Source organism: Myotis nattereri (assembly GCF_964212035.1).
Source record: "Myotis nattereri genome assembly, chromosome: 16".
In the NCBI taxonomy this organism is placed as follows: Eukaryota; Metazoa; Chordata; class Mammalia; order Chiroptera; family Vespertilionidae; genus Myotis; species Myotis nattereri.
The window spans coordinates 46,471,159-46,497,068 of NC_138091.1; the positions used below are offsets into that span (position 1 = coordinate 46,471,159).

Genomic DNA, 25,910 nt, shown 5'->3' on the forward strand with positions numbered 1-25,910 from the left:
TGCATGTGCCCCAACCAAGGGGATCAAGCCTGCAACCCAGGTATGTGCCCTTGGCCAGGAATTGAACTGCAGCCCTTCAGTTTGGGCTGACGCTCTAACTGAGCAAAACCAGCGAGGGCTCTAACACATACTTTCAAGTTCATTTTAAATTCAGTTTCTCAGAACTGAGTACATATCTCTGAAGATTATAAACTCTTCAAAGGCATGAATGGTCTTATATTCATTAAAGAAAAAGTCTAGCATGGTGCTGGCATGTGGTATGAGCTCAATAATGTGAGTTGAGTGAATGAACTGTTACAAATGTGTTTTTAGGTCCTAGGCTAAAACTTAAAAGAAGGGACCCTCTTTATTAGGAAATTTACTGTTCTGTAGCCAGCCCCACACATTCTTTTCCAGAAATAGTATTCTTTTTACTGAACATTAGAGGGGCCAGAGTCGTCTATAAAGATCATGTCTATTTCTTCAAATGTCTCCTATGATAACATTTCTCTCATTTTGTGATAAAAGGTCACAAGACTGCAGACCATGTATTAGAATTCTGTTAGAGTACAGATGCCAGTCATTCCAGCCATTTTTGTTCCCCATCCTCAGCCCTCTGTCTTTGGTCATCATCCTTCCTATTCAGCTTTGTACATCCTTGTCTCCACCATCTCTCATCTTTCCCAAAGACCTCTCTTCTAATCCTTTCCCTGTGTTTCCTAGAATCTATGTGCTATTATAATCAAATTTTACTGTATCCTCAACGTCTTTTCTCCATCTCTGCCTAAGTAAAACATAGCTCTTCTGCAGGATACTGTTTTGCTTGAAGTAATCTTAAATAGGATTTGCTCATTTCCCAGAAGTGCCGTTGGCACTCTTCAAGCTCCTTGCTGCCACTTTTAGACTTTTGCTATTCAATCTTGTCCAAAACCTCTCCCCTGTTGAGATTTGTCTGCGTGGCTTTCCCATTCTCCGTCCCTCTGTCATCTTTTGAGTTCAGAGTCCCTCCTCACACTGTCTGAGGACTGAAGCACTGACTTGCAATTGTCATCTTCATTCCACTATTACCACTGCTCCCGACATCCTGTCTTTCACCTTTTCCTTCTCTATTACATCTCTCCGTTCATCATATAAATATGCTCAGATGTCTTCTCATATTGATAAAAACATTACATCCTACACAGTGATTCCCTCTAGCTACTCTCCTGTCTCTGCCCCCACCCCCTCCCCAGATTTTTACCAATTTACTTTTCATTTTGCAAAGAATCCAGGACAGAAAGGCTTAGACGTAGAAATGGCCGTTGTCTGTTGTGACTTAGTGCTTAATGGAAGATTTAAATTCTTAGACTTATGGGAAAATTTTTTGTTGGAACATTATAAACAAGCAAAACCAAAAAAAAAATAGTTGGAATCTTCTTTTAGACTTCAGTTCAGTGACTGCAGATGACATGTCTAATTATGATGAAGAAGGAGCATGGCCTGTTCTTTCTTTCTTCTTTTCTTCTCTTCTCTTTTCTTTTCTTTTTTCTTTTCTTAAAATAAAAGCCTAGACTAGCCATTTCTATTTTCCTCTTCTGTGGTTACTCCTCCGTCGCCTATAACCCAGGCTCTTTTTCTAGCAAGTAACTCTCTCATAGCCACATGCAAGTAACACTGCGTAGCCTTTGTCTTATTTGGTCTCTCTGCAGCATGTGACACTGTTAATAGCTCCCCTTTCCTCAAAAAGTTAAAAAAACCCAACACACCCTCTCCCTGTTAATTCCCATGGTAATAGTCTCTCCTAATTTTCCTTCTTCCTTTAAGTAACTGTCTGATCTATACTCTTTTTTTTTTTTTTAAATCTCTTTCTTGAGCTCATTTTCTGCCCTGCCCTCTTCACTATTGTCTCTGAAGCTTGCCTCTCTTCTCACCACATTCTTCTTAAGCAAATGCGTGCATGTCCATAACTCAACAGCTTCCTCTATACATGGATGACTCCCCATCCTACCACTCAACTCTAGTTCTCTCTCCAAGGCACCAGACAGCATATTGGATAGCTAATCTGGGTGTCTTACAGATACCTCAGACTTCACGAAGCTGGGGCAGACCCTGCTGGATGCCTACCCAGCAGCCAGCCTCTATTCTTCCTTGGCCATGGAACCCCGCCAGCCTAGCGATGAATCATGATCTGAAATCTTTGGCCAAAGAAATGAAAGGAGACTTCAGATAGCCTTTCACAGTCTTATGCTTGGGAGACAGCAATATGTTGAAATGCAGTAGCTACCTTAAGAGTACTCTGCTTTAGTGGGTGGGGGGGGGGGCAATGGGGAGATAAGGACACATATGTAATACCTTAATCAATAAAGAAATTAAAAAAAAATGAGTACTCTGCTTTAAAGTGTTAGAGCAGAAATATGGGAAGAGCTTAGGCCCTTCATGCCATTGGTGGGCCCCGGCATCAACTCTGGAATCACCTGTTGAAGAAAAAAATAAACTTCTACTTGTTTAAGCTTTTGTCAGTCAGGTTTTCTGTCCCTTGTAGCCAGAAGTACTGGTACCTTAACTTATTGCGCACTCAGAGCTGAACGCGTTATTTTACACCATGCTCTCCTACAGTCTGTGTGCTGTTCCTAGGTCCAGTCTCCCAAGGCAGAATCCTGGGAGTCACTCCTGACACCTCGCTTCACTCCCCAAGCCAGCATCAAGCCTGTTGGTTCTTCAGCCTCAGTTTGTCTTCTCCTTTCTGATCCCTTTGTCACCGACTAAGTTAGCCTTCATAAAGTCTTTCTCAGAGCATCGTAAAATTCTCTTTTCTGGTTCTTTGCCTCAAGTTTCTCCATTTCATTATTCTGCTCCTCCATTTTGTTGAAAGGGTAAACTTTTCTTTTTTTTAAAGATAGTTTAATCATTCATCCTGTAGAAGAGTTATTGATATAGAATAATAAGATATACTGTAAGTTTTAAAAAATGGTTAAATGTGTATATAAAATCTCACAGAGAAAAATGCCTGGCGGGGGGGTGGGGGGGTGGGGGAGGGGAAGCACCAAAATGTTAATGATGGCAGTCTCTAGCAAGTGGAGTCTGAGTGATTTTTTTAATTTCTCCTTTTTGTTTATTTGTATTTTCTAACTCTCTACAGTGAATATGTATTTAATTATAATCACAGATATCAGAGCATTTCCTGTTTTAAAAGGGGGCAGGGATGGCCCTGGCTGGGTAGCTCAGTTGATTAGAGCAGCATCCCAATATGCCAAGGTTGTGGGTTTGATCCCCAGTTAGGGCACTACTTCCAACAATCAAACAATGAGTGCATGAATAAGTGGAACAACAAAAATCTCTCTCTCTCTCTCTCTCTCTCTCTCTCTCTCTCTCTCTCTCCCTTTCTCCCTCCCTCTCTCCTTCCCTCTCCCTCCCTCCCTCTCTTCCTTTTTCTCTATTTCTAAAATAAATCATTAAAAATAATTTTTTAAGGGTCAGGGATTTAAGAGCCAAGATGCTTTGTTTTCTAGGTGGGAAAGGAGTTGGGACTTAGGGGAAAAGAGATATGGAAAGAAGACTTAGGTTTTAATTGAGTCACTTCTGTGCAAAAACAAAAAACAAAAAAACCCAAGCTGTATTTGGAGGGATTTTATGAAACATACACATACTATATACACACACATGAAAATAAAATTGTTTTGATCCATATGAAGTACAGCAGTCCTCAAAATAATTTATGATGATTTTTCTAAAATATGTGTGTGTGTATATATATATATTTTTTTAGATAAAGGAAGTTTATTCTCAAGGTCTGCATTAGATGAGGTATCAGTGACTGGAAACAACTTCCATTTCTTAGATTTTTTCCCTTTGAGCTGCACTGAACTGACACAGAATGAATCCTTTATTAGAAAAGGATTATCAACACTCTGTGTGTAGATAATGTTAGTAAAATATTTGTATTTGTGGGATTAGTTTTCCAAAGTGATGGTGTTGGGGAAAACTATTCACTTCCTCCTTCTCAAAACATCAGTCACCTTAATTGATTTTTATGTTGGTCATAAAGAGAAATGGAATCAGCTAAAAGCAGGGTGAGGATTACAAACCGGAAGCAGTTAATTTATTTAACAAATGTATTGGCTATTTGTTTACTCCATGTTGAGCACAATGCCTATGATCAAGATATATAAGACACATAAGACATACCCTTGTTTTTCAAGTGAGTGGCCAGACTCAGGGACAGAGCCAGCACGGAGCCCGCTGCCCACAGATTTCTTCTCTAGAAGGTCTGAAATGTTTTGCTGAACCTTGATTATAGGCAATATATACACGGAAGTTTACAAAAGTAATAAAGGACCCTTTTCCTTAGGAAGAATAAGGGCCTTATCTCTGCAACTTAAGAATAACAGTCACAGCTAACATTCATCACACATGTACCATGTACTGGGCCCAGTGTCAAGAGCTGTATACACATTATCTCATATAATTCTTACAACAGGTGTGTTATGATCCCCATTTAACAGATGAGAAAATTGATGTTCAGAGAGGTGATCAGCTTGCTCAATATTACATAGCTAGTAGGTTCTGGAATGAGATTTGAATCCCAATGACTGCTGGGCAGCACTCTTACTGAGGCTCAATTTCTTCATAAAGAGTGAATAATGCAACTTCATTCATTCATTCAACAAATCTTTATTGAGCATATACTATATGCAAAGCATTTTTGTGTGAACATGGCACAGATTTCAGTCCTCCTATAACTTATTTTTGAGCCAGGTAAACCAAATACTTATACAATACACCCACCTTGTACAATTGTTGCTATACATATAAAGTGCCTAATATAATGCACATCACATACTAGATGCCCAAAAAGTATTCCCAAGAAATGTATAACCAGATGGAAAGGAAAAACATGCACAAAAACGATAATTCAAGATATATGGTGGCTAAAGTTTTAGTAGAGGGACATATAGATTGGACTGTAAAATCCAGAGAAAGAATGGTTGGTGGGCTGTGAGAGTCCTTCATGGATGAGATGGCATCTTGGCTTGACCATGAGTTGAAAGGGATGGTATTTTTGTTTGTTTTGTGGGGGTTTTTTTGTTTGTTTTGTTAAACCTCACCAAAGGATATTTTTTCTGTTGATTTCTAGAGAGAGTGGAAAGGAAGGACGGAGGGGGAGGAGAGAGAGAAAGAAACATCTGTGTCAGAGAGACACATCCATTGGTTGCCTCCTGCATGTGGCCTGACCAGGGCTGGGATCAAACCTGCAACCCAAGTACGTCCCCTTGACTGGGAATCCAATCCTAACCCTTGGTTTGGGCTTAATAAACCTTTGTGGACGTCCAGGAAACCTAACCACTTCTTAGAACTCAATGTCTATAGGAAAATACATTCTAAAGATCTGACTTTATGCTTCAACTTTTGAAATGTGGTTGGTTTATAAATGAAAGATTGTATTTACTATACTTCAAATCTGTTAACAAGATTTAATACGTTTTTAAAGCTGGCCCCCAAAAGTTACCAATATCCATTACTTTGTTTTATTAACAAAAAAAAAAAAAATGATTCCAAGGTCCAAACAGCTAGAGATGGGACACAGTCTATACTTGAACCGGGGGCTGCCTGTCTAGAATTCTCCTAACAGGGAAACTGTTGGTAAAAGACCCATGTCCTTTATAGTATTTTCTAAACTTGCCCCATCATGTGAATTACCTGGGGATCTTGTTAAAAATACAGATTTCTAGGTCCCTATCCTGGAGATACGAATTTAGTAGGTTTGAGTGGACCCTGAGAATTCATGTTTTAAAATTTTTTTATTGATTTTTAGAAAGAGAGGAAGGGAGAGGGAGAGAGAAATAGAAACATTGGTGAGAGAGAAACATCATTCGGCTGCCTCCTGCACACCCACTACTGGGGATGGAGCCCGCAACCCAGTCATGTGCCCTGACCAGGAATCAAAACAGTGACCTCTTGGTTCATGGGTCGATGCTCAATCACCAAGCCACACCAGCCAAGCAAGAATTCATGTTTCAATAAGGGCTCCAGGAGATTCTTAAAATCAGACAAGTATATGTAAAAATCTTTATCAAAAGACCCTCTTAATGATGGGGGTGGGAGGGTGGGGAGTGGTAAGAAGCTACTTTGATTTTCAACTGAGTTTTTAACAGTAAAGGAGACGGAAGAAGGGCTTGACTAGGAAGTGTGAGTAGAAGCTGTTGGTTTGGGTGGTGAGGTCTCCCCAATGTGATTGGGGATAATTGACAGGAACATTTTACCAGCAAGTAGCTGACAACATTTCAACTTAATTAGCTCCTAGAGTGCAGGATGGGGATATGGTCAGTAGCAAATGGTCTTGGTCCTTCCCTTGGCCTGATGTTTGCCTGCTGTCTTGTTTGAGTTCCTGTGGCCAGGCAACATGTAGAGACATTTCTGATGCTGGAAAATCCCTTGAAGTGGGATATAACCTGAAGCCCTGGCCCTACAATGAGTCAGGTGAGTCCTAGGATTGGCCTGCTGATTGTAGTTGAACTGCAGGTGACGCCCTGACATGTATTAATCTAGACATAGTACTGGTCCTATAGTTATTGGCCTTTCGATGAAATTCAGTTCCATTCTTTATAATTTGAATAATTGGGTACCTCCATGTAAAGGCTGAATGATGACTACTGTAGGTATTGTACAACAAAATAAATGGGAAAGAATGATATTTTAGTATCTAATCTTGTACAATGAGGGGAAAAATCAAGTTGAGGGCTAACCTGTGAAATACATTAAAAACGATTTCTGAATTTGTATACCTCTCGGTTCTTAACTGGAAGAAAGTGTACACATAAAGGTAGGAGGTTTATTATTATTATTATTATCTTCAGTAATCATTGTAGCTCTTAGAGTGGTTACCAGTAGAAGCCTACTTTCTGGATTGTATTTTTATATATCTATTCAGATTTTGGTGTAGTACGAGTGAAATAATATTATGTCTTTAATTAGGATTCTGTTGTTATTTTTCAATTAATCTATGTCAGTAGCTTTAGCATTTGTATTAAATCATTTTCTTCATGAAAGCTTTTAATGAGGAAACAAATTGATTGTATTTATATATTGGATTCTTGCCACTGTGATGTGTATTCAGTCGTGTCTTTTGAAGTATATTTTTTGCCGGTCATTTTGTGGCTAGTCTTTGAAGCCATATTTTGGGGGAGGGTGGGTGAGGGGGGGATAATTCTTCATTGGGATGAAGATTTTAATTCAACAAAGCTTTCTTATTTTTATTTTTCTCTACTTGCTTTTTTTCTTCTTTTCCTTTGATTTTCTCCCCCCCCCCCCCACCCCCGTTTGCCTTTGTGTGAGTAATTTAGAGGAAAAGGAAGGTATTTCTCTTTGGGATGAAATCCACACCCAATTGCATTGCTGGGAGAGCCTTGTCTTCTGCCTGCCTTTTCAGCCTTGTCTCCTATCCCTTCCTGAAATGCACCCCATGCTGAACTCAGCTGGCCCTTCTGTTTCTCACCATCAGTTACTTATTTAGCAAGCATTTATTGAGCATAAGCCTGTGCCACTGCCCCTTGAGGGCTCAGTCACATAGAGAGACAAGAACATCGTAGTTCCATATCGCCGGTGTTGCCGAGAGGTGTGTACAAATGTGCTGCGGGAGCACCTAAAACTGGAGAGTGAACTGAGCCTCAAAGGACCACCAAGGGTTCCCTAAGAGAAGACAGGGCACAAAGGGGAAAGTGTGATGGCAGATAGAGCAGTGACCTGTGACAGCAGGAGGGTGAGCAGAGCAGAGGAGGACCTAGGGGCTGGGGTTCAAGCAGGGGAATAATAAGACAAGGTTTGTACCTTAGGCCATTAGAATAATGATGGTGCTAATGACATAGCAGCTGACATTTACTGAAGGCCTGCCAGGAGCCAGACCTAGGGCTCAGTTCTTGCATTATCTCAGTCCTCCCAAGAACCATACGAGGCAGGTATGATTATTATTTCTATTTTAAAGATGAGGAAACAAGGCGGCAGCTAACTTCTCACAGCCCAAAGATGGAGGATCTGAGACTCTAACACAGACCTGGCTGCAAAGACTTTGCTCTTCAATGTCACTTCCACTTCCTTCTCCATAATCATTGAGGAGAATGGGTAAGAGAGGAGCAAAATGGCAGGCAGACCAATTAGGATGTTACATTGATCTGGGTGAGGCATTCTGAGGGCTTGAATGAATTCAGTGGCTGTAGAGATGGAAGGAGATAAATTAAAAAGTATTAAGGGAGTAGAATCTACAGGTCTTGGTGATTGATTGGGTGTATACATAGAAACAGAAAACGAAGTAAAAGGATTATTCGTAAGTTTCAGTTGGTGGTGTATGAAGATGTCAACCACTGAAACAAGGAATATAAGGGTAGGGAAGGTTTGTAACTCGTGGAACAAAGGATAGTCTTGAGAGAGAAGAGTAGAATAATAATACCTTCTGTTTTTGGTATTTTAATTGGTTGTTAAAAGTATTTAATATGTGCAGATACCATAGTTAAGTCTTTGGCCATTTGTTTCTTCCCTGGCCAGCCTGAACTCCATGACATGAACCTCCAGTCTTCTCTTACTCTCTTGTCGTTTTATCCCACAAGCCTAAAAAAATCCTAACCTTGGATCAATTCAACTATCCACCTTTATGCTCTTATACCTGGGCAGCTAGGTATCAGTGCTGGAGCAAAATTATACAGTTGGATTGACAGTAAATCTTAGTCACCAACCTTAATTGAACCCTTAATAATGCCTCAAGGTTAAATTATGCTAGAGGCCCGGTGCATGAATTTGTGCACAGGTGGGGTCTGGCCGGCCCTGACTGGGGCTGATCAGGCTGGGCTGGCCAGAGGGGAGGGGACATGGGAGGTTGGCCAGCTGGCCCCGCCCCCTGGCTAAACTCCTGGTCGAACTCCCGATCAAACTCCAGTCGAGCGGACAATTTGCATATTAGCCTTTTATTATATAGGATGCCCCATATCAGCAAGCTTTCCAATTTTCCTCAATGTTGATTTCCCCTCAAGTCCATAACTGTCATCATCATATCACTTTGCATTCTTACATGACAGCATAGCGTAGTTCACAAGATAAAGCAGAGGGTTTCAGGCTGGACCCCACTCAGAATCCAGCCCTATTCCCTCCTCAAACATGTCTGTTTTGGGCCTCTGCCACCTGCTCCGATGAACCTAGGTCCCCTCTGCATCCTGAGCCTGGCCTCTCTGTGACTCCCCCTCCCCCCAGACTTGCTCCTGCTAGGCATCTTTTATTATTGATCCCAGATCCACCCTTAGCAATCCTTATCTGCAGGCAGTAAGACAGGTCTGGCATTGGCCAGGCCTGGGTTCTTCTAGCCCCAATTTTTACCTTGCGTATGTTTTGGGCCAATCACATCACTGCACAATTTGAAAATTCCAGCCAAACTGACTCACAGTTCAGGCTTTCTGTGCTTTCAGCCCCTCATAGAAATATCTGGCAAAGTATGAAGATTTATTCATGTTTGAGAGAATGCAGTCTTCCTAACTTGAGATATAGAGGGTATGTTGGCATGTTAATGTTGAGAAATCCATCCTGCCTAGATGAGTTCTAAGAACCAGTCCAGCTTAATTTTTTTTTTGTCTGTAACATTTGCTCTCAGATGAATAATGTGATCATGTTAATAACACAGAAAATATAAAAAGAATTTTTAAATGAATATCACGTTTTCAAACCTGCCTCTGATTCTGCACAAGATAAATGGTGGTAGCTCCACAGTGTGGACTTTTAAACTTCGATGGTGCAATCAGATAATCTCTCCATGCTTCATTTTTCTCACCTGTAAAGCCAGGGGCTGGGTTAAATGACCTTCAGTGTCCTTCCAGCTGTAAAATCCAGTGAGTATATGGCCACACTCACAGAGCCATACAAATATCTGTTATTCACTAATCAGATAATTAGGAGGTCTCTGGGGGCCAAGAGCAGCTATTAACCTGAAGCAAGCAAAAAAGAAAACAAAAATAAAACAAAAAGATAATGCAGTTTAAAGTATGGTAACCAGCTGGGGTTCTTCGTATGTGAGTGTTGCTTTCTTTTCTCCAATAAACAAGTTTGGAAACAAAAGATATCTCTGACGTTTGTCTTGATGCTCTATTCCCAACCTGCCTCCAAGTCTATTATCAAATCTCTTGTCGGTTCTCTTGATCTTCAGGAGCTTCCTGAACTGCCTTCTGGCGCCTCTCCCTCCCAGCCAGGCTGCACATTTCTGCTAGATTTATCTCAACAGACACCATTCCCTGTCCATAAAAACAAGCAAACCAACCAATCAGCCCTTCAGTTGCTCCCATTTATCTGCAGAAAGGAAGAAAAAAAATCTAAACTCTGGCCTGACATTTAAGGTCCTTTATTGTGCCACAGTGGACCTGGCTAGCATTTTAAAAGTAGTTCATTGAGTTATGTTTGATACAGGGAGTATGGGTATCGTGTAGACATATAACCAGAATTTGCAGTCCCAATGCTAGAGCGGAGAGGAAGGAATATTAGAATGTTGGTTCCCAGTGTTGAGCGGAAGAGCATAATCACGGACTAATCAAGAAGAGCTCCCCACCCACCCAGAGTGAGTGGCTCAGTGGTTGAACATTGATCTATGAACCAGGAGGTCACGGTTCGATTCCCGGTCAGGGCACATGCCTGGGTTGTGGGCTCAGTCCCCGGTGGGGGCATTCAGGAGCCAGCTGATTGATGATTCTCTCATCATTGATGTTTCTACCTCTCTCTCCCTCTCCTTTCCTCTCTGAAATCAATAAAAATATATATTTTTAAAAAAGAAGAGCCCCCAGATTTCTTACTGTTAGCATCAGAGCGGAAGTTCAATTGACAATAGCATGGATTTTATGTAGTTAAAGTGTTATAAAAGATTCTAGTGGGAAGTAGGGCTTTATTTCTTTTTAAATTTTATTACTTTTTCCAGTGTCTTGGAATAGACTTCAAAAAAATTCTTAGTCATGGGTAATACTGTCCACATCAGATAATTTTGCTTGTTTGGCATTTAGTAAAAGATTAATTGTGACTTCAAGTTTGTAAGTCAGAGAACATTATGCTGCCTTCTGGAGTAGGTTTTTAAAATGTGTGGCTGTAGACTCAAGACTACAGAAATGTTACCTTTCAAAAAAGAACACAAACTTTTTCTGACAGGTTCTTCTATTACTTCAGTTAAATGCGTATCGTCTATTATTACCATCGTGTTTGTTATTTACTATCTTAGATTGGCATCTCTTCATGTGTAAATATCTCATAATTTAGACTAGATTGTAAGCTTCTTGTAGGCAGGCACTGGATCTTACACTTTTGATAAATTAAAGGAACTGGGGCGAGAGGGGCACCAGCTCCCCTACAGGGACCTTTCCTATTCCTTCCCAACTGTTTCTAAGGCTGGTATCCCAACCCCTGGGTCCCAGGCCTCTGATGCCTCCACCAGAGGTTTCCACCAGATGGTGCCCTTTTCCCATTTCTGTTCTTGAGTGTCATTGGCCATAGTACCCTTGCCACTCGCCCAGGCCTTCTGCAAGGTAGGATGGAACACAGGTAGAAAGACGATTTGAAATCAGGTAAAATCTTCTCAAATGAGAAAATAGATTTTAGGAAATATCTACAGTGTACAGACGATTAGCATTGTTCAGAAAGCCCATTTCCTTGGACATAAATCAGTCTCTACCACATGGCTCACTGCTTAAGATCAAGTGCAGCCGAAACCGGTTTGGCTCAGTGGATGGAGCGTCGGCTTGCGGACTGAGAGGTCCCGAGTTCGATTCCGGTCAAGGGCATGTACCTGGGTTGCGGGCACATCCCCAGTGGGAGATGTGCAGGAGGCAGCTGATCGATGTTTCTCTCTCATCCATGTTTCTAACTCTCTATCTCTCTCCCTTCCTCTCTGTAAAAAATCAATAAAATATATTAAAAAAAAAAAAGATCAAGTGCAAGGGTTTTCGTACTCTTATCAATTTGCCGTAGAAGCGCTACTCAACCAGGTGTCCATTTGAGTTCTAAGATTCCATTTCTAATGCCAGAATAATATTCAGTATTAGTCTTTACAGTCTGTTTGGAAACAGCCATTACCAGAGAATAGAGATGGTCAAGAGGGAAACAGAAGATGTCTCTGAACATTGAGTATTGCAGACTGCCTATCCATTTAGAAGGCACCACTGTTTTGGTACAAAAACTGAACCTTAAATTTAGACATCCTTAAGACAGCAAGAAGAGATTTGATTTTGTCTACCAGGTAGCAGGGAATATCTGATGAGTTTTAAATTTACATAAGTCACAGATAAAATAACGCTTTTAATAACTTAGTTGCAAAAATTTTTCATCTAGATGTTCTAGATTTATAACAGTACAGGTGTTGGCCTTTCTAGAGATCTAGTGTTATAATGCCATTACAACCTTATTCATCTAACCCAGAGGGTCTTCTCATGTTGGAGGGAGAGAGTTATTGATATATTTCAGAAATCTAATGAAGTTTTTGGACTCTTTTTCAAGGGAAAAGAAAGCATATGTTACCTTTCACTTATAATTTTAGGGAGTAAGAGAACATAATGTTTATTTCCCAAAGCTCAACTATGGACTGTCTTCAAGTTAAAGACCTCGGATCTGTGTACTCTCTGAGAATAGGTTGTCTAACAAAACAATTATACTTTCTCTTAATACTGTTTTTTTTTAAAAAAAAATATTACAGCCAATTGAAAAATAGTTAATATGGGATTTAAGAGCTTGTGCTCTAGAAGCAAGTAGACCTGGGTTCAAATCTTGGTTCTGTCACTTAATAGCTACATGATTTTTGGTCAAGTTCCTTGACCTTCCTGAGTCTCAGTTTTCTTATCTATAAAATGGGGATAATAATAGTACTGACCTCATAGGGTTGTGATGAAAATTAAATAAAATAGCACATGATATATATATATGTATATATATATATATATATATATATATATTACCTGTTATATATACATATATATCTCAATGTTTATATTAAATACTGAATGTGCTAATTTTTAAATTATAGTTAGGAAATATAATTATTTTTCTTCCTAGATATTTCCAATATGAGGATAGCTACAGTTGTTTGTTTTACCTCCTTAATTTATTATTAGAGTGTTCTGGAACTAGTTGCTAGGATTGGTAACATGTTAGCCTTATTTACTAGCTGTGTGATTATGGGCAAGTTATCTCACCTCTTGATGCCTCAGTTTCCTCATTTAGAAAATGAACATAATAATACCGTTAGAGTTGAAGGGGGAGTGAGTTAATATAAGAGAACTGCTTAGAACAGTGTCCAACAATGTGTTCAAAATATCTTAACATTGTTATTATTATCATAATCATGATGAGCTGGGGCTCATCAAGATTTCCTCAATACAGTGGGTTCAATTTATTTGTACCTTTCCTTAAACTAAAGTTCAATTAAAGGGGATTGAAGGAAGGGTGAAAAGATGAAGGGGATTGAAAAATACAAACTTCCAGTTGTAAAATAAATGTCATAGGAATGTAATGTACAGCATAGGAAATATAGTCAATAATATTGTAATAACTCTGTAAAAGGACAGATGGTTACTCCACTTATCATGTTTAACACTTCATAAGGTACATATATAAATATTAAGTAATTATGTTGTACACCTGCAACTACTATAATATTGTGTCAACTATACTTTAATAATAAAAATAAATTAATGTTTAATTGAAACCTGTTTAATTTAAAACATGTATCACAAACTTTGCCTTGCACATAATGTTTAACCCTAAATGTTCAAGACTATTTTGTAGAGTGAACTTAATGTTGTGGACTTTTATTCTTTCATTTTTGGAAGCACAAGAAAAAAATGTATTTATTTTGATTGAATGTGAAAATAATAATCATCAATATGGTTTTAGCATTTTCTCTCTGCTCATTTTGTACTCATCTTTTCCTAGTTTCAAATCTTATTTGCATGGACCTGATAATGTTGAATATGACTATTATAGAGGAGTGATAGCTTCCCTTTCACATAGAAGCCAAAGCTTCAAAGAGAAGATTAAAGAAGTATCTGTCATCTATATGCACAGGCCTGATGTGAAATTCTCAGAGACTTTTAGGATAAACACAACTGTGTGTGTGTGTTTGTATGCTTTTTCTTTCATATACTTCTAATGTGATCTTTGCATTTGGGTTCACAATTTTTAGTTTCAGACTTGTTGGGGTCTCTGGCTAAGGGATAATTGTTTTCAAAGTGAAGGATAAGAATTAGAAGATTTTGGCAGGATTTGACTAAATGCCACCTAAAGAGTGTAGAATTCGCTGGTGTGGGATCATCTTTCCAGAGAATGTGATGAAGGCAACCCACAGGATATGTTTAACAAGACAAGATCAAGGCCTTAAGTGTGTCCAGCAGAGAGTAATCCGTGGCTCCTCCAGTGAGGGATGAGGTTGCTCACCTTTTGGCCTTGCCTTTTAGAAGTTACCTCTGTGAACTGTGTGTGTGTGTGTGTGTGTGCGTGTGTGTGTGTGTGTGTGTGAATAGACTTTCTTTAGGGTCATTCCTAATTAATACTTAGAGTAAGAGGAGAGGGAAAAAGGTAGGGTAACAGGATAATTTTATAACTTCTGAAAAATAAGGGAACTAACATTCCACTTCATGCCATCTCATTTCAGTTCTACATATGATTTTTATTGACAGAAATATTTAATTACAGTATTATCAAGAATAAAGCAGATTCTGATTTTTAACATCAAGATAAACCTACTGTATTTGATACTGTTAAATCTAATCTTTTTTTTATAATCAGGCTTCTTAAGTCACAGCTATTGGCAGAAGCAATACTCTTAGTATATGTGAACTTAAAACATTTTCCTAACTAACAAGCGAAATCGGAAGGCCAGGGGCACGTTATGTAGGTAGAGGAGGGGGCTGAAAATATGTGTGTGAGTTGGAGTGGGGCTTATGGAGGTGAGAGGACAAAAGAAGAGGCTGAAATCATGAAAAACATATTTTACCTACTTAACAATTTGCCAGGAGTTGGCCTTTTAATTGCTGTTGCATCACTAGGATTATTTGTGGGTAATACATGAGAACATTGGTTAACAAAGTTCCTGCTGTCGCCATTAACATTTTGGAGAGAGGAGTGCAGGTGCGTACACACACACACACACACACACACACACGTGTGCACGCGCACATATGCTCGCACCCTAATTTCTATTTATATTGAATTAGAGGTTGGTTAATGATTGGAATCAAGGGCTTGGGTGGTACCTCAAAAGAAGATGGAAAATAGAAGGGGAAGATGACAGACTGCTCAGCCCTTTTATGATTAGCTTGATTAGCTGTATTTTACAGAAAGGAGTTTTCTGGAAAACTCTTCACAGTGGCCAGCAGGTTGGGTGTGGAGCTGCATTGTCTGCTGGGTGGAGACTGACCCATCACGCCAGCTCCTGTTTGCATGTCCCTACATCCACATGGCGCCTTCCGGGATGTTACAGCTTTACATTTTCCACCCCTTTCTCCTCTTATTCCCTCTTTTCTTTTCCACTGCAGCTGGCAACGCTATCTTTCACTTTCCCTGCCATCTTACATTTCCCTTCACCTGGCTGACGGTCCAGAACTGTTCTGGGAAAGGAAAGGAAAAGGAAAAGCCAAGCATGAGGTTTCTTCTCCATCTTCTCTTCCTCATCTCTGATCATTTCCCACGGATTCATTACTGGATTATGGCAACATCCGCCCCACTGATTCCTTCCTCTCCACTTTCTGAATTTTTATCTTATTAACAGATAACCTAGATACTCACTGGGCTAATGTTTCTCCCTAAAGTGGTCACACATTATTTCAGTCACGTATGTACTGGAAGATACACAATTATCACCTATGCCCTTCTGTTAGTCTTTTGGGGGGGGGGGGCGGGAGGCGGATAATGCATTCTTTTAAGAATTCGATAAAACTGTGACTCTCTAGCCAAGGGGGAAATGCTCATATGCACATATAAACTCTTGGGAGGTCAAGATGAAGATAAGAATTATTCACTCTACTTAGTGTTATGGGAGGGTCACTATGACCACAGCAAGAAATAACATGTGGTGATTGTAAGCGAGATTGGACTATGTTGAGAAGTGAGTGAGAAGTGAGGAAATAAAGAGATAGACTATAGTCAAACTTTTGAAAATTTCACTGTGATGTGAGGGAAAAGAGGACGGCCAAGATGGAGGGATATGAAGAGGGTGAGGGAAGGTTTGCTTTATTTTTATATTAACAAAATGCTGATGGAAAGTGCGAAATTGAGAGGAAGAGGTTGATTATATACAAGAGAAAATCAATATAGAAATAATGTAAGCTTCCTGTGAAGGCAGGAGGAAATGGGATCCAAAATACAATAGACTTTTGTGGGTAGGCACCATATATAACATTGTTTTGGAGGGAGGGGATGCAATTTAGATTCCAAATAAGTGACTTAAAAATGATCCTTCCTACCACTGCTGTTTCATTAGTTTTAAGGCTTTAAGGGTTGTCAGTTTTGCCAATCATTTCCCCAAATAAAAAAGGAGATGGCAGGCTTCAAGAGCCTCAAACTTGGCTCAGATACTAAAATGTTTGATGACCTTGTCAGTTGCTCATGCTTGACCTATAAAATTAAGAAGAATTTAGGCCCAGAAGTATTTGAGGATGTGTTGCGGGGCGGGGGGGGGGGGGGGGGATGTGTTGGAGGTGCCACTGGCATTTGATATCCAGGACCAGTGATGCTGGTTGTCCTATAATACAGGAGACAGGTTGTCACAAACAAAGAATTGTCCTGCTCAGAGTCTGTAAGCTCCTATGAGAAACCCTGGTCCATGGCTAGCAAACCTCTTAGGACATCTCCAGCAATGTGGTCAAAGTTATCTAAGGAGTTACAGTGAGTTAAATGCCGCTTTCAAGCCTTTGAGGCTCTTCCAAGTCCCTTGGGTTCTTGTCAAAGTGGGTAGTAGCTTTGGCTAGTTACCGACTATTTAGCAAGCTTTTTGGACTGGGTGCTATAGCTACCATATGCCGACCCAGATTGAGAAATACAGGCTTGACTCATCTCCATCCTTTTTCTTGTTTTTCAGGTACTACTGGGATTTTCAGCCCCAAGGTGAGTACTCTGACCATTTATGGTTTTACCCTAGGAAGGTGGAGACGGTATTGTTTCCTTCTGTCTCGTCTGTAAAAGCTTCTCCACAGAGTGGCATTAGCCATTTCGGAGGAAAGTTAGTGGAGTGTTTAATTAACCTTCATCCTGCTGGGGCCCCCCGCCCTGGCAGCTTTTTAGCAACAAGGGTCTTTGACGGCTTCCTCTGTCTGAGTGGATTGGTGCTAGATTATTTTATAGAACTAAAACTATAATATGCTATTATATCTTGAGCTTTGTTAGAGGCCAACAGGATCCACAAGCATTCAAATAAAATGGTAGCCAAGTCCACCCTAAAAACCTTGGGAGGGCTCCAACGCGGCTAATCCTTCATTTGCTCCAGAAATAAATTCCAGTGTGTTACCTCCCCGATCATGGTGCTCTTCCACACAGCCTGCCTGTCTGGCAGAAGAGAAATGTCAGAAATGGAGCAGTGTTGAAATTCCCACTAGAACAGTGTTATCACATTTTAATATGAGCCTCACTGCAGCCTCAGAGCGTCTAATTACTTTCAAACCATTGTTTTCCTGCCTTTGCTTGATGAACCCAGCAGCTGGCATGATTCTAAAAAGTACAACAGACAGCTGTGTGCAAGATTAAAGAGAAGAAGAAAAAAAGGACAGGATTGGAACACATTTTTAAAAGGTTCAAAATTAGAATATTTTTTTTTTCTGAATTCAACCAGTTTGAGGGGATGTCTTTAAAGTACAGGCTTTCCTTCTTTTCAGTACTCTGGTTGAGAATGTCAGAAACATCCTTGTGAATGTTAATTATCTTACCTTATTAGAAGTCGAGATTTTTATTTTCTCAGATAATCACCGAAAGGAATAGACCAAATTTGCAACTACTTTATGAACTGTTTTTGCGCTATAACTTTTTAACCAATTGTAAACTTTCCCCTACTCCTTATTCTTTTACTGTCACTATATCTCATCTCAGTGAACAGTCATGCCTTAAAGAAATTTAAGTTGTGCATGATGATACTAGTTTTATTAAAATTTTAGTTTTCCTAGCTCATACTTTGTTTTCATGTATTTCAGGTTTTTTTAAAGCCAACTTTAACAAATGAAAATATTATATTTCTAAAGCTTCTTAATTCTTGTAACTTAAAGTCATATTATTTATAGTATTTTGAATAATATGATGTGTGGTTACTATATATCTCACTGTCCTAAAACATTTATGGCAAAAACATAGGTTAAGAATAGAAAATTATATGAAAGCAAAATGTGAATATGCTATTCAGGGAATGGCCCTAGAGTTCAGGGTTTAACAGATGTTAACCAAAATCCACAGGGGCCAGAACATGAATGTGAACTGGCAGAAATGAATGGAACTGCGAGGGTAGAATTAATTACCTAAAGGAGAAGTAAAGAATTAGTGTCAGAGATGTGGTATAATAATATGTTGAGAAGAAAAAATAATTTTGGAACTTAACACAGGAGACTCTCTGGAGCTAAAAAGACAAAGGGCCCATCTTACCAGATGCTAATAATAGTGGCATGGCAGTCCTCTTCCAGCCCGGGGCAACCTCTACACAGCCTTTCTCTCTTATTGAAAAAAAGAGTTTATTTAGTACAGAAGACTATTTACCTATTGGCAGTGGTTGAATATATGTAGCAAAGTCTTTGCTTGTTTGGAAATATTAGTACATGTAAAGAAAGATCAAGTAGCAAAACCCGTTGTTTTGCCCACAGCCTTGCTCTTCCCTAAGACATGCTTTTGGGGCGGGGGAGGGAGAATGTCCTTTACCTTGAAGTCCTTTTGATCAGGTCTTAGATCACTGTGTGCTTCAGAAACTGGTAGAGTGGGTGGGTACAGGTCTATAGGAGGGTCTATAGGTCAATTTAGGATTGTACAAAGAAAAGGAATATGTAAGAAAGAGACGAGATAGCGGAAGAATTGTTAAGGCCCTGGAAGACGAGGTCGTATTGGGAAGGGAGTGAGAAGGGACAGAAATGATAGCCCCAGACTCTCCTAGCATTTGTATCTGTGGCAGGATCTTCTGTGTAGGACAGTGATGGCGAACCTTTTGAGCTCGGCGTGTCAGCATTTTGAAAAACCCCAACTTGACTCTGGTGCCGTGTCACATATAGAAAATTTTTTGATATTTGCAACCATAGTAAAACAAAGATGTATATTTTTGATATTTATTTTATATACTTAAATGCCATTTAACAAAGAAAAATCAACCAAAAAAATGAGTTCGCGTGCCACCTCTGACATGCGTGTCATAGGTTCGCCATCACTGGTGAAGGAAGATGATGGGTGAATTTTATTAACTCTGCACACAAAATACACCCGTGTGTTCTTCAGGGTATTTGGACTAAACCGGAGTCTGGTGCCTGGAAGGAAAATGGTCCTTAATTAGAAAAAAATCCCTTATTTATAAAGCCCTTTGGTAGCACATATTTAAACATATGTTTATGGTGATGATTCAGTACCATGTGCTGCAAAAGTAACCTTTAAAGAAAGATGCTTGCCCAGACATGGAGAAGGATTGCAAGCAACATTTTTCTTATCAATCCCAGGCTTTCCATTCAATCCCATGGTCTAATGTGCTGGAGGAGTAACCATTGAATAGCATTAGGGAGAGTCTTATTCCTGTTCTGGAAAAGAAACATGCTTGACAGAAAGAGCGTGGGGGGTGAGGCTTGACAGACCTGGGGTCAAAGCCCTACTGCACTGTGTAGCTAAAGGTCATTCGACCTTAGCAAGTTGCTAAATTTCTCTGATCCTCAGCTTTCTTATCTATAAAACAGGGATTGCACCAGGCATTGTGCTAAGTCCTTTACATGCATTATCGTATTTAACCCTCAGAACATCCCTACGAAGTAGGTGCTATTAATATGCCCATTGACAGATTTGGAAAATTGAGGCACAGAGAGGTTACGAGACTTGTTCAGGATCGTGCCTCTCAAGGATGCCAACTTGGTCAGTGTAATTCTGTAGCATTCATTTAAATATATAGAAACCATTTATTGAGATAGAATTCATATACCATAAAATTCACCCTTTTAAAGTGTATGTCAGTGGTTCTTAGTATAGTCACTGAGTTTGTGTAACTATCACCACTATTAATTTTAGAACATTTTCATCACCCTAATAAGACACCTGTACTGATTAGTCGTTCCAGAACCCCTGCTCCCCATGGCGATATCGTATTGCCTCATCGCAGGGTTGTTATGAGGACTAGTTGCAATATGTGTAAGCCCTAAGCACGGTACCTACACATACTAAACAGTAAGAAAATTTAGTTGAATGTATGAGAGTATTAATGGTAATTCTTTTTCCCTCATATTTCCACCCAGATTTTCTTATTGGTCCACTGTCAACTTCCTGAATTATGTTCATTAAGAAAAGAATGAAACATAGAGAAAATAAAGCATAATCCAAATATTTATTACTTTAATGTAGAAGGGACATGAATGAAAGAGCTCTTTGAATGAGCTCAAATATGATTGGAGAACATGGGAAAGCCTTTTTATTTTTTAAAATATTTTTATTGATTTTTAGAGAGAGAGGAAAGGGGCAGAGAGAGAGAGAAAAAAACATCGGCTGGGGGCTTCAATTGGGGGAAAAGGAGACATACGTAAAACTTTAGACAATAAAAAAAGCAAACGTCGATGTGAGAGCAGAACATCGATCGACCGCCTTCTGCATGCCCCACGGGGATCGAGCCTGCAACCCAAGCATGTGCCCTGACCGAGAATCGAACCAGCGACCTCTCAGAGCATGGGATGACGCCCAACCCACTGAGCCACACTGGCCAGGGCACCTTACTTTTATTTTTAATAAGACATAGATTCCCTTGATATTTCAAGTCATGCTTACTTTAAGAACTTTCATCCACTTAATTTCTCACTTAAAGTTGCAAAGAAAACTCATTGGAACCTTTGCCATGGAACTTTTACCATTTCACTAATCAGACATCTAAGAAAAAAATGATCGTTCAGATGTCTAAACAATAATATTAGTTTTTCCCTTTCCATATGACCACAATATCATTTTATCGCTTGAGAAAACTGGTTTACTTCATTTAGCTGAGTTTCCCCTTTTGTAAAATAAGTTAATTATGGCCAGTTGTAATTTAAATTTCATTGCAATAAAACCATCTTCACACGTATTAGAAAAATTGCCACCATGGACCCAGAGTCTAAAGCAAATGGCACAATATTTAAATAAAAATTTTAAGAAGACTGAAAATGTTGTAAATGTGTATAACAAAATCCTATTTTGTTGGTCCAGTGATCACTCATATTACATTTGTGATAGTGGTAAACGTGGGCCAGGGAAATTTCTTGCCAACTTGAAGATTCTGCATGGATAGCAGCAGTGGTTCTCAACCTTCTGGCCCTTTAAATACAGTTCCTCATGTTGTGACCCAACCATAAAATTATTTTCGTTGCTACTTCATAACTGTAATGTTGCAACTGTTATGAATCGTAATGTAAATATCTGATATGCAGGATGGTCTTAGGCGACCCCTGTGAAAGGATTGTTCGACCGCCAAAGGGGTCGTGACCCACAGGTTGAGAACCTCTGGCATAGAGGGTTTCTGAGAAAGTTATTCAGTATATTTCAATATGAAAAAATTTCATTCTGTGACCATTAAAATATATATATTGAAATCACAAGCCTATATCTCTTGTCAAAGCAAATTTATCCCTAAAAATATAGCTTGCCAAAAGCAAATAGTGCACAGTGGAGTAAGGTAAATATTATAAAGCCACATTAACTATAGATTAAAAGAGATGTATCACTATAAAAAGTGATATCTATCAGAGAATTAGAAATTTTAACCCTGACTGGATATTTTATATTAAAGAGGAGATGGAGGAAGGGTTAGGGGCAATAAATGGTGATGGAAGGAGACTTGACTTGGGTGGGGAACACACAGTACAGGGTACAGATGATGTGTTGTGGAATTGTGCACCTGAAGCCTGTATAATTTTGTAAAGCATTGTCACCCCAATAAATCCAACAAAAAGGAAAAATTTTTTTAAAAAGAATCTACTGTTAATTTTTTTGGTGTGACAATGCTTTATGCTTACGTTTTTAAAAAGAGTCCTTATCTTAGAAGAGATTTGCTGTGATATTTAAAGATAAAGTGGTACTTGGCTGACATATTATTCAAAATAACTCAGGAGGGGAGAGAAATTTTGAGGTGGAGTTGTAGATAAAACAAGTTGGATCATAAATTGACTCTTGTTGAAGCTGGCGTATGTGTACCTGGGGGCTTATTATACAGTTTTGCCTACTTTTATACATGTTTAAAATTATCCATAATGCAAAGATAAAAGCAGAGAGAAATCCAGGTTGAGATTAACACGTTAAGCACCCAGTCAGTCACCGGTGACAGACACTGTACTTTCCATCCGGAAGACAAAACAGGCTGGGCGCTTAACGTGTTAATAAAAAAAATGTGCCATTATTCTTTTATTTCTATTGTGAGACCTCATGCATTAATGCATAAGATACTTTATGTATCTTGAACACAAAATACATAAAGTAGTTAGCTGTTTTTTTTAAAAAATAAACTGTTGTTTCAAGTTTAATGTTTTGTGATGAAAGAGCATGAGCTTTGAAGTCAGACCTAAATTTGAATCCTGACTCCTATACTTAACAAGCTCTATGAGCTACAGCAAGTGACATAACCTCCTCATTTACAAATTCTTGCTAATGATATCTACTTCACAGTTACTATGTATGAGGGTTTTTTTATTAATTTAAATTCTTTATTGTTTAAAGTATTACATAAGTCTCCTTTTCCCCCCCATTGACCTCTCCCAGGCTGCCCCTACCCCCCAGCACATGCCCCTACCCCCACCCCCATCTGTGTCTATTGGTTATGCTCATATGCAGGCATACAAGTCCTTTGGTTGATCTCTTACCCCCTCACCCCCCACCTTCCCTCATAGGTTGGACAGTCTATTCAATGCTTCTATGACTCTGGTTCTATTTTTGTTCATCAGTTTATGTTGTTCACTATATTCCACAAATGAGTGAGATCATGTGATATTTATCTTTCTCTGACTGGCTTATTTTGCTTAGCATAATGCTCTCCAGTTCCATCCATGCTGTTGCAAATGGTAAGAATTCCTTCTTTTTTACAGCAGCATAGTATTCCGTTGTGTAGATGTACCACAGTTTTCTAATGCACTCATCTGCTGATGTGCACTTAGGCTGTTTCCAAATATTAGCTATTATAAATTGGGCTGCTATGAACATAGGGATACATATATCCTTTCTGATTGGTGTTTCTGTTTTCTTGGAATATATTCCTAGAAGTGGGATTACTGGGCCAAATGGAAGTTCCATTTTTAATTTTTTGAGGAAACACCATACTGTTTTCTACAGTGGCTGCACCAGTCTGCATTCCCACCAGCAGTGCAGGAGGGTTCCTTTTTCTCCACATCCTCACTAGCACTTGTTGTTTGTTGATGATAGCCATTCTGACAGGTGTGAGATTGTACCTCATTGTTGTTTTGATTTGCATCTCTCGAATGATTAGTGACTTTGAGCATGTTTTCATATGTCTTGTGGCCTTCTGTATGTCCTCTTTCGAAAAGTGTCCATTTTTTTATTGGATTATTTATCTTCCTTTTGTTAAGTTGTATGAGCTCCCTATAAATTTTGGAGACTAACCCTTATCAGAGATAACACTGACAAATACATTCTACCATGCAGTGGGCTTTCTTATTGTTTTGTTGATGGTTTCTTTCACTGTGCAGAAGCTTTTTATTTTGATGTGGTCCCGTTTGTTTATTTTCTTCTTAGTTTCCATTGCCCTAGGAGCTGTATCTGTAAAGATATTGCTACGACAAGTATCTGCTACTTTGCTGCCTGTGGCTTCTTCTAATATTTTTATGGTTTCCCATCTTATGTTTAAATCCTTTATCCATTTTGAATTTATTTTTATGTATGGTGTAAGTTGGTGGTCTAGTTTCATTTTTTTTGCATGTATCTTTCCAATTTTCCCAACACCATTTATTGAATTGAGAGACAAGAGTCACATAATCATATCAATTGATACAGAAAAGGCATTTGACAAAATACAACACCCTTTCCTGATAAAAACTCTCAGCAAAGTGGGAATAGAGGGATCATACCTCAACATATTAAAAGCCTTATATGACAAACCTACAGCCAACATTATACTCAACGGGCAAAAACTAAAACCATTTCCCCTAAGAACAGGAACAAGACAGGATACCCACTTTCACCACTCCTGTTCGACATAGTACTGGAAGTGCTAGCCATAGCGATCAGACAAGAAGAAATAAAAGGCATCAAATTGGAAAAGAAGAAGTAAAATTGTCATTATTCGCAGATGACATGATATTGTAAAACCCTAAAGACTCCATCAAAAACTACTAGAATTAGTAAATGAGTTTGGCAATGTAGCAGGATACAAAATTAACATCCAGAAATCTATGGATTTTTTATACACCAATAATGAACTCACAAAAATAGAAACTAAAAAAATAATCCCATTTACCATTGCAACAACAACAAAATTAAGGTACCTAGGAATAAATTTAACCAAGGAGGTAAAGGACCTGTACTCAGAAAATTACAGGATGCTGAAAAAAGAGATAGAAGAAGACATAAACAAATGGAAGAATATACCGTGTTCATGGATTGGTAGAATCAACATCATTAAAATGTCCATACTACCCAAAGCTATCTATAGATTTAGTGCAATCCCCATTAAAAAACCAACGGCCTACTTCAAAGACCTAGAACAAACTCTCCAAAAGTTCACCTGGAATAAAAAAAGACCCCGAATAGCTGCAGCAATCTTGAGAAAGAACAAAGTTGGAGGGATCACAATACCAGATATTAAGCTATACTACAAAGCCACTGTTCTCAAAACTGCCTGGTACTGGCACAAGAACAGACATATACAAGTAGACAAACAGAACAGAACAGAGAACCCAGAAATTGACCCAAGTCATTTTGCTCAATTAATATTTGACAAAGGAGGCAAGAGTATACAATGGAGTCAAGACAGTCTCTTCAATAAATGGTGTAATGGGTTTTAATGAGATGAACGCACAAGGAGGGCTTGCCACTTGTTTAGCACTTACTAAAGTGCTAGCAAGTATTATTATTTTATTTTTCTTAGACTTTTAAAAAATACATTTTTATTGATTTCAGAGAAGAAGGGAGAGGGAGAGAGAGATAGAAACATCAGTGATGAGAGAGAATCATTGAGAGGCTGCCTCCGGCATGCCCCACACTGGGGATCGAGCCCACAACCCGGGCATGTACCCTGACTGGGAATCGAACCAGTGACCTCCTAGGTTCATAGGTTGATGCTTAATCACTGAACCACACTGGCTGGGCTAGCAAGTATCATTTTTATGTTTCAAAGTAGAGCTGGGCAAGTAAATCCATGTATGGAACTTAGACAATATATATTTCACATATCTTTTCATAAAATGTATTCATTTCAGCTGAACCTTGAGGTAGCACCATGTAAGTCACCATGTACATATTTTTGAGGTTTGCATTTACAGGATGTATATGCAGAATTTTTATTGGTAGGCCCTTCAGAGCTTAGATTTATGAGTTTGTTGCTCTGTAATGTCTGAGACATGTTGAATTGAAGCATGGATGTCACTTAACTTCTCATCTCTTACTATCACATACTTGGAGCATGTAGTTATGACAACTACAAGAAGCAACCCATTAAAGCAGCAAAGAAACACCATCTTTGCACTAAAAAGGAGAGAGAAGGGTTTCCCTTTGAAGTTGAAGAGAAGTGTTTTTGAATTAATGGAGTGTACAGTGATTTTACTAAGTTTATT

At 39.0% G+C, this 25,910-nt stretch overlaps 1 protein-coding gene across 1 annotated transcript in view; it reads left to right on the forward strand.

The window, feature by feature from the left end:
* Nucleotides 1–25,910, forward strand: part of SKAP1 (src kinase associated phosphoprotein 1) — a 258,264-nt gene that overhangs the window by 28,158 nt on the left and 204,196 nt on the right. The window contains exon 3 of the mRNA XM_081109727.1: nucleotides 17,033–17,058. Coding sequence (XP_080965853.1) covers nucleotides 17,033–17,058 — 26 coding nt within the window. The remainder of the gene's footprint in view (nucleotides 1–17,032; nucleotides 17,059–25,910) is intronic.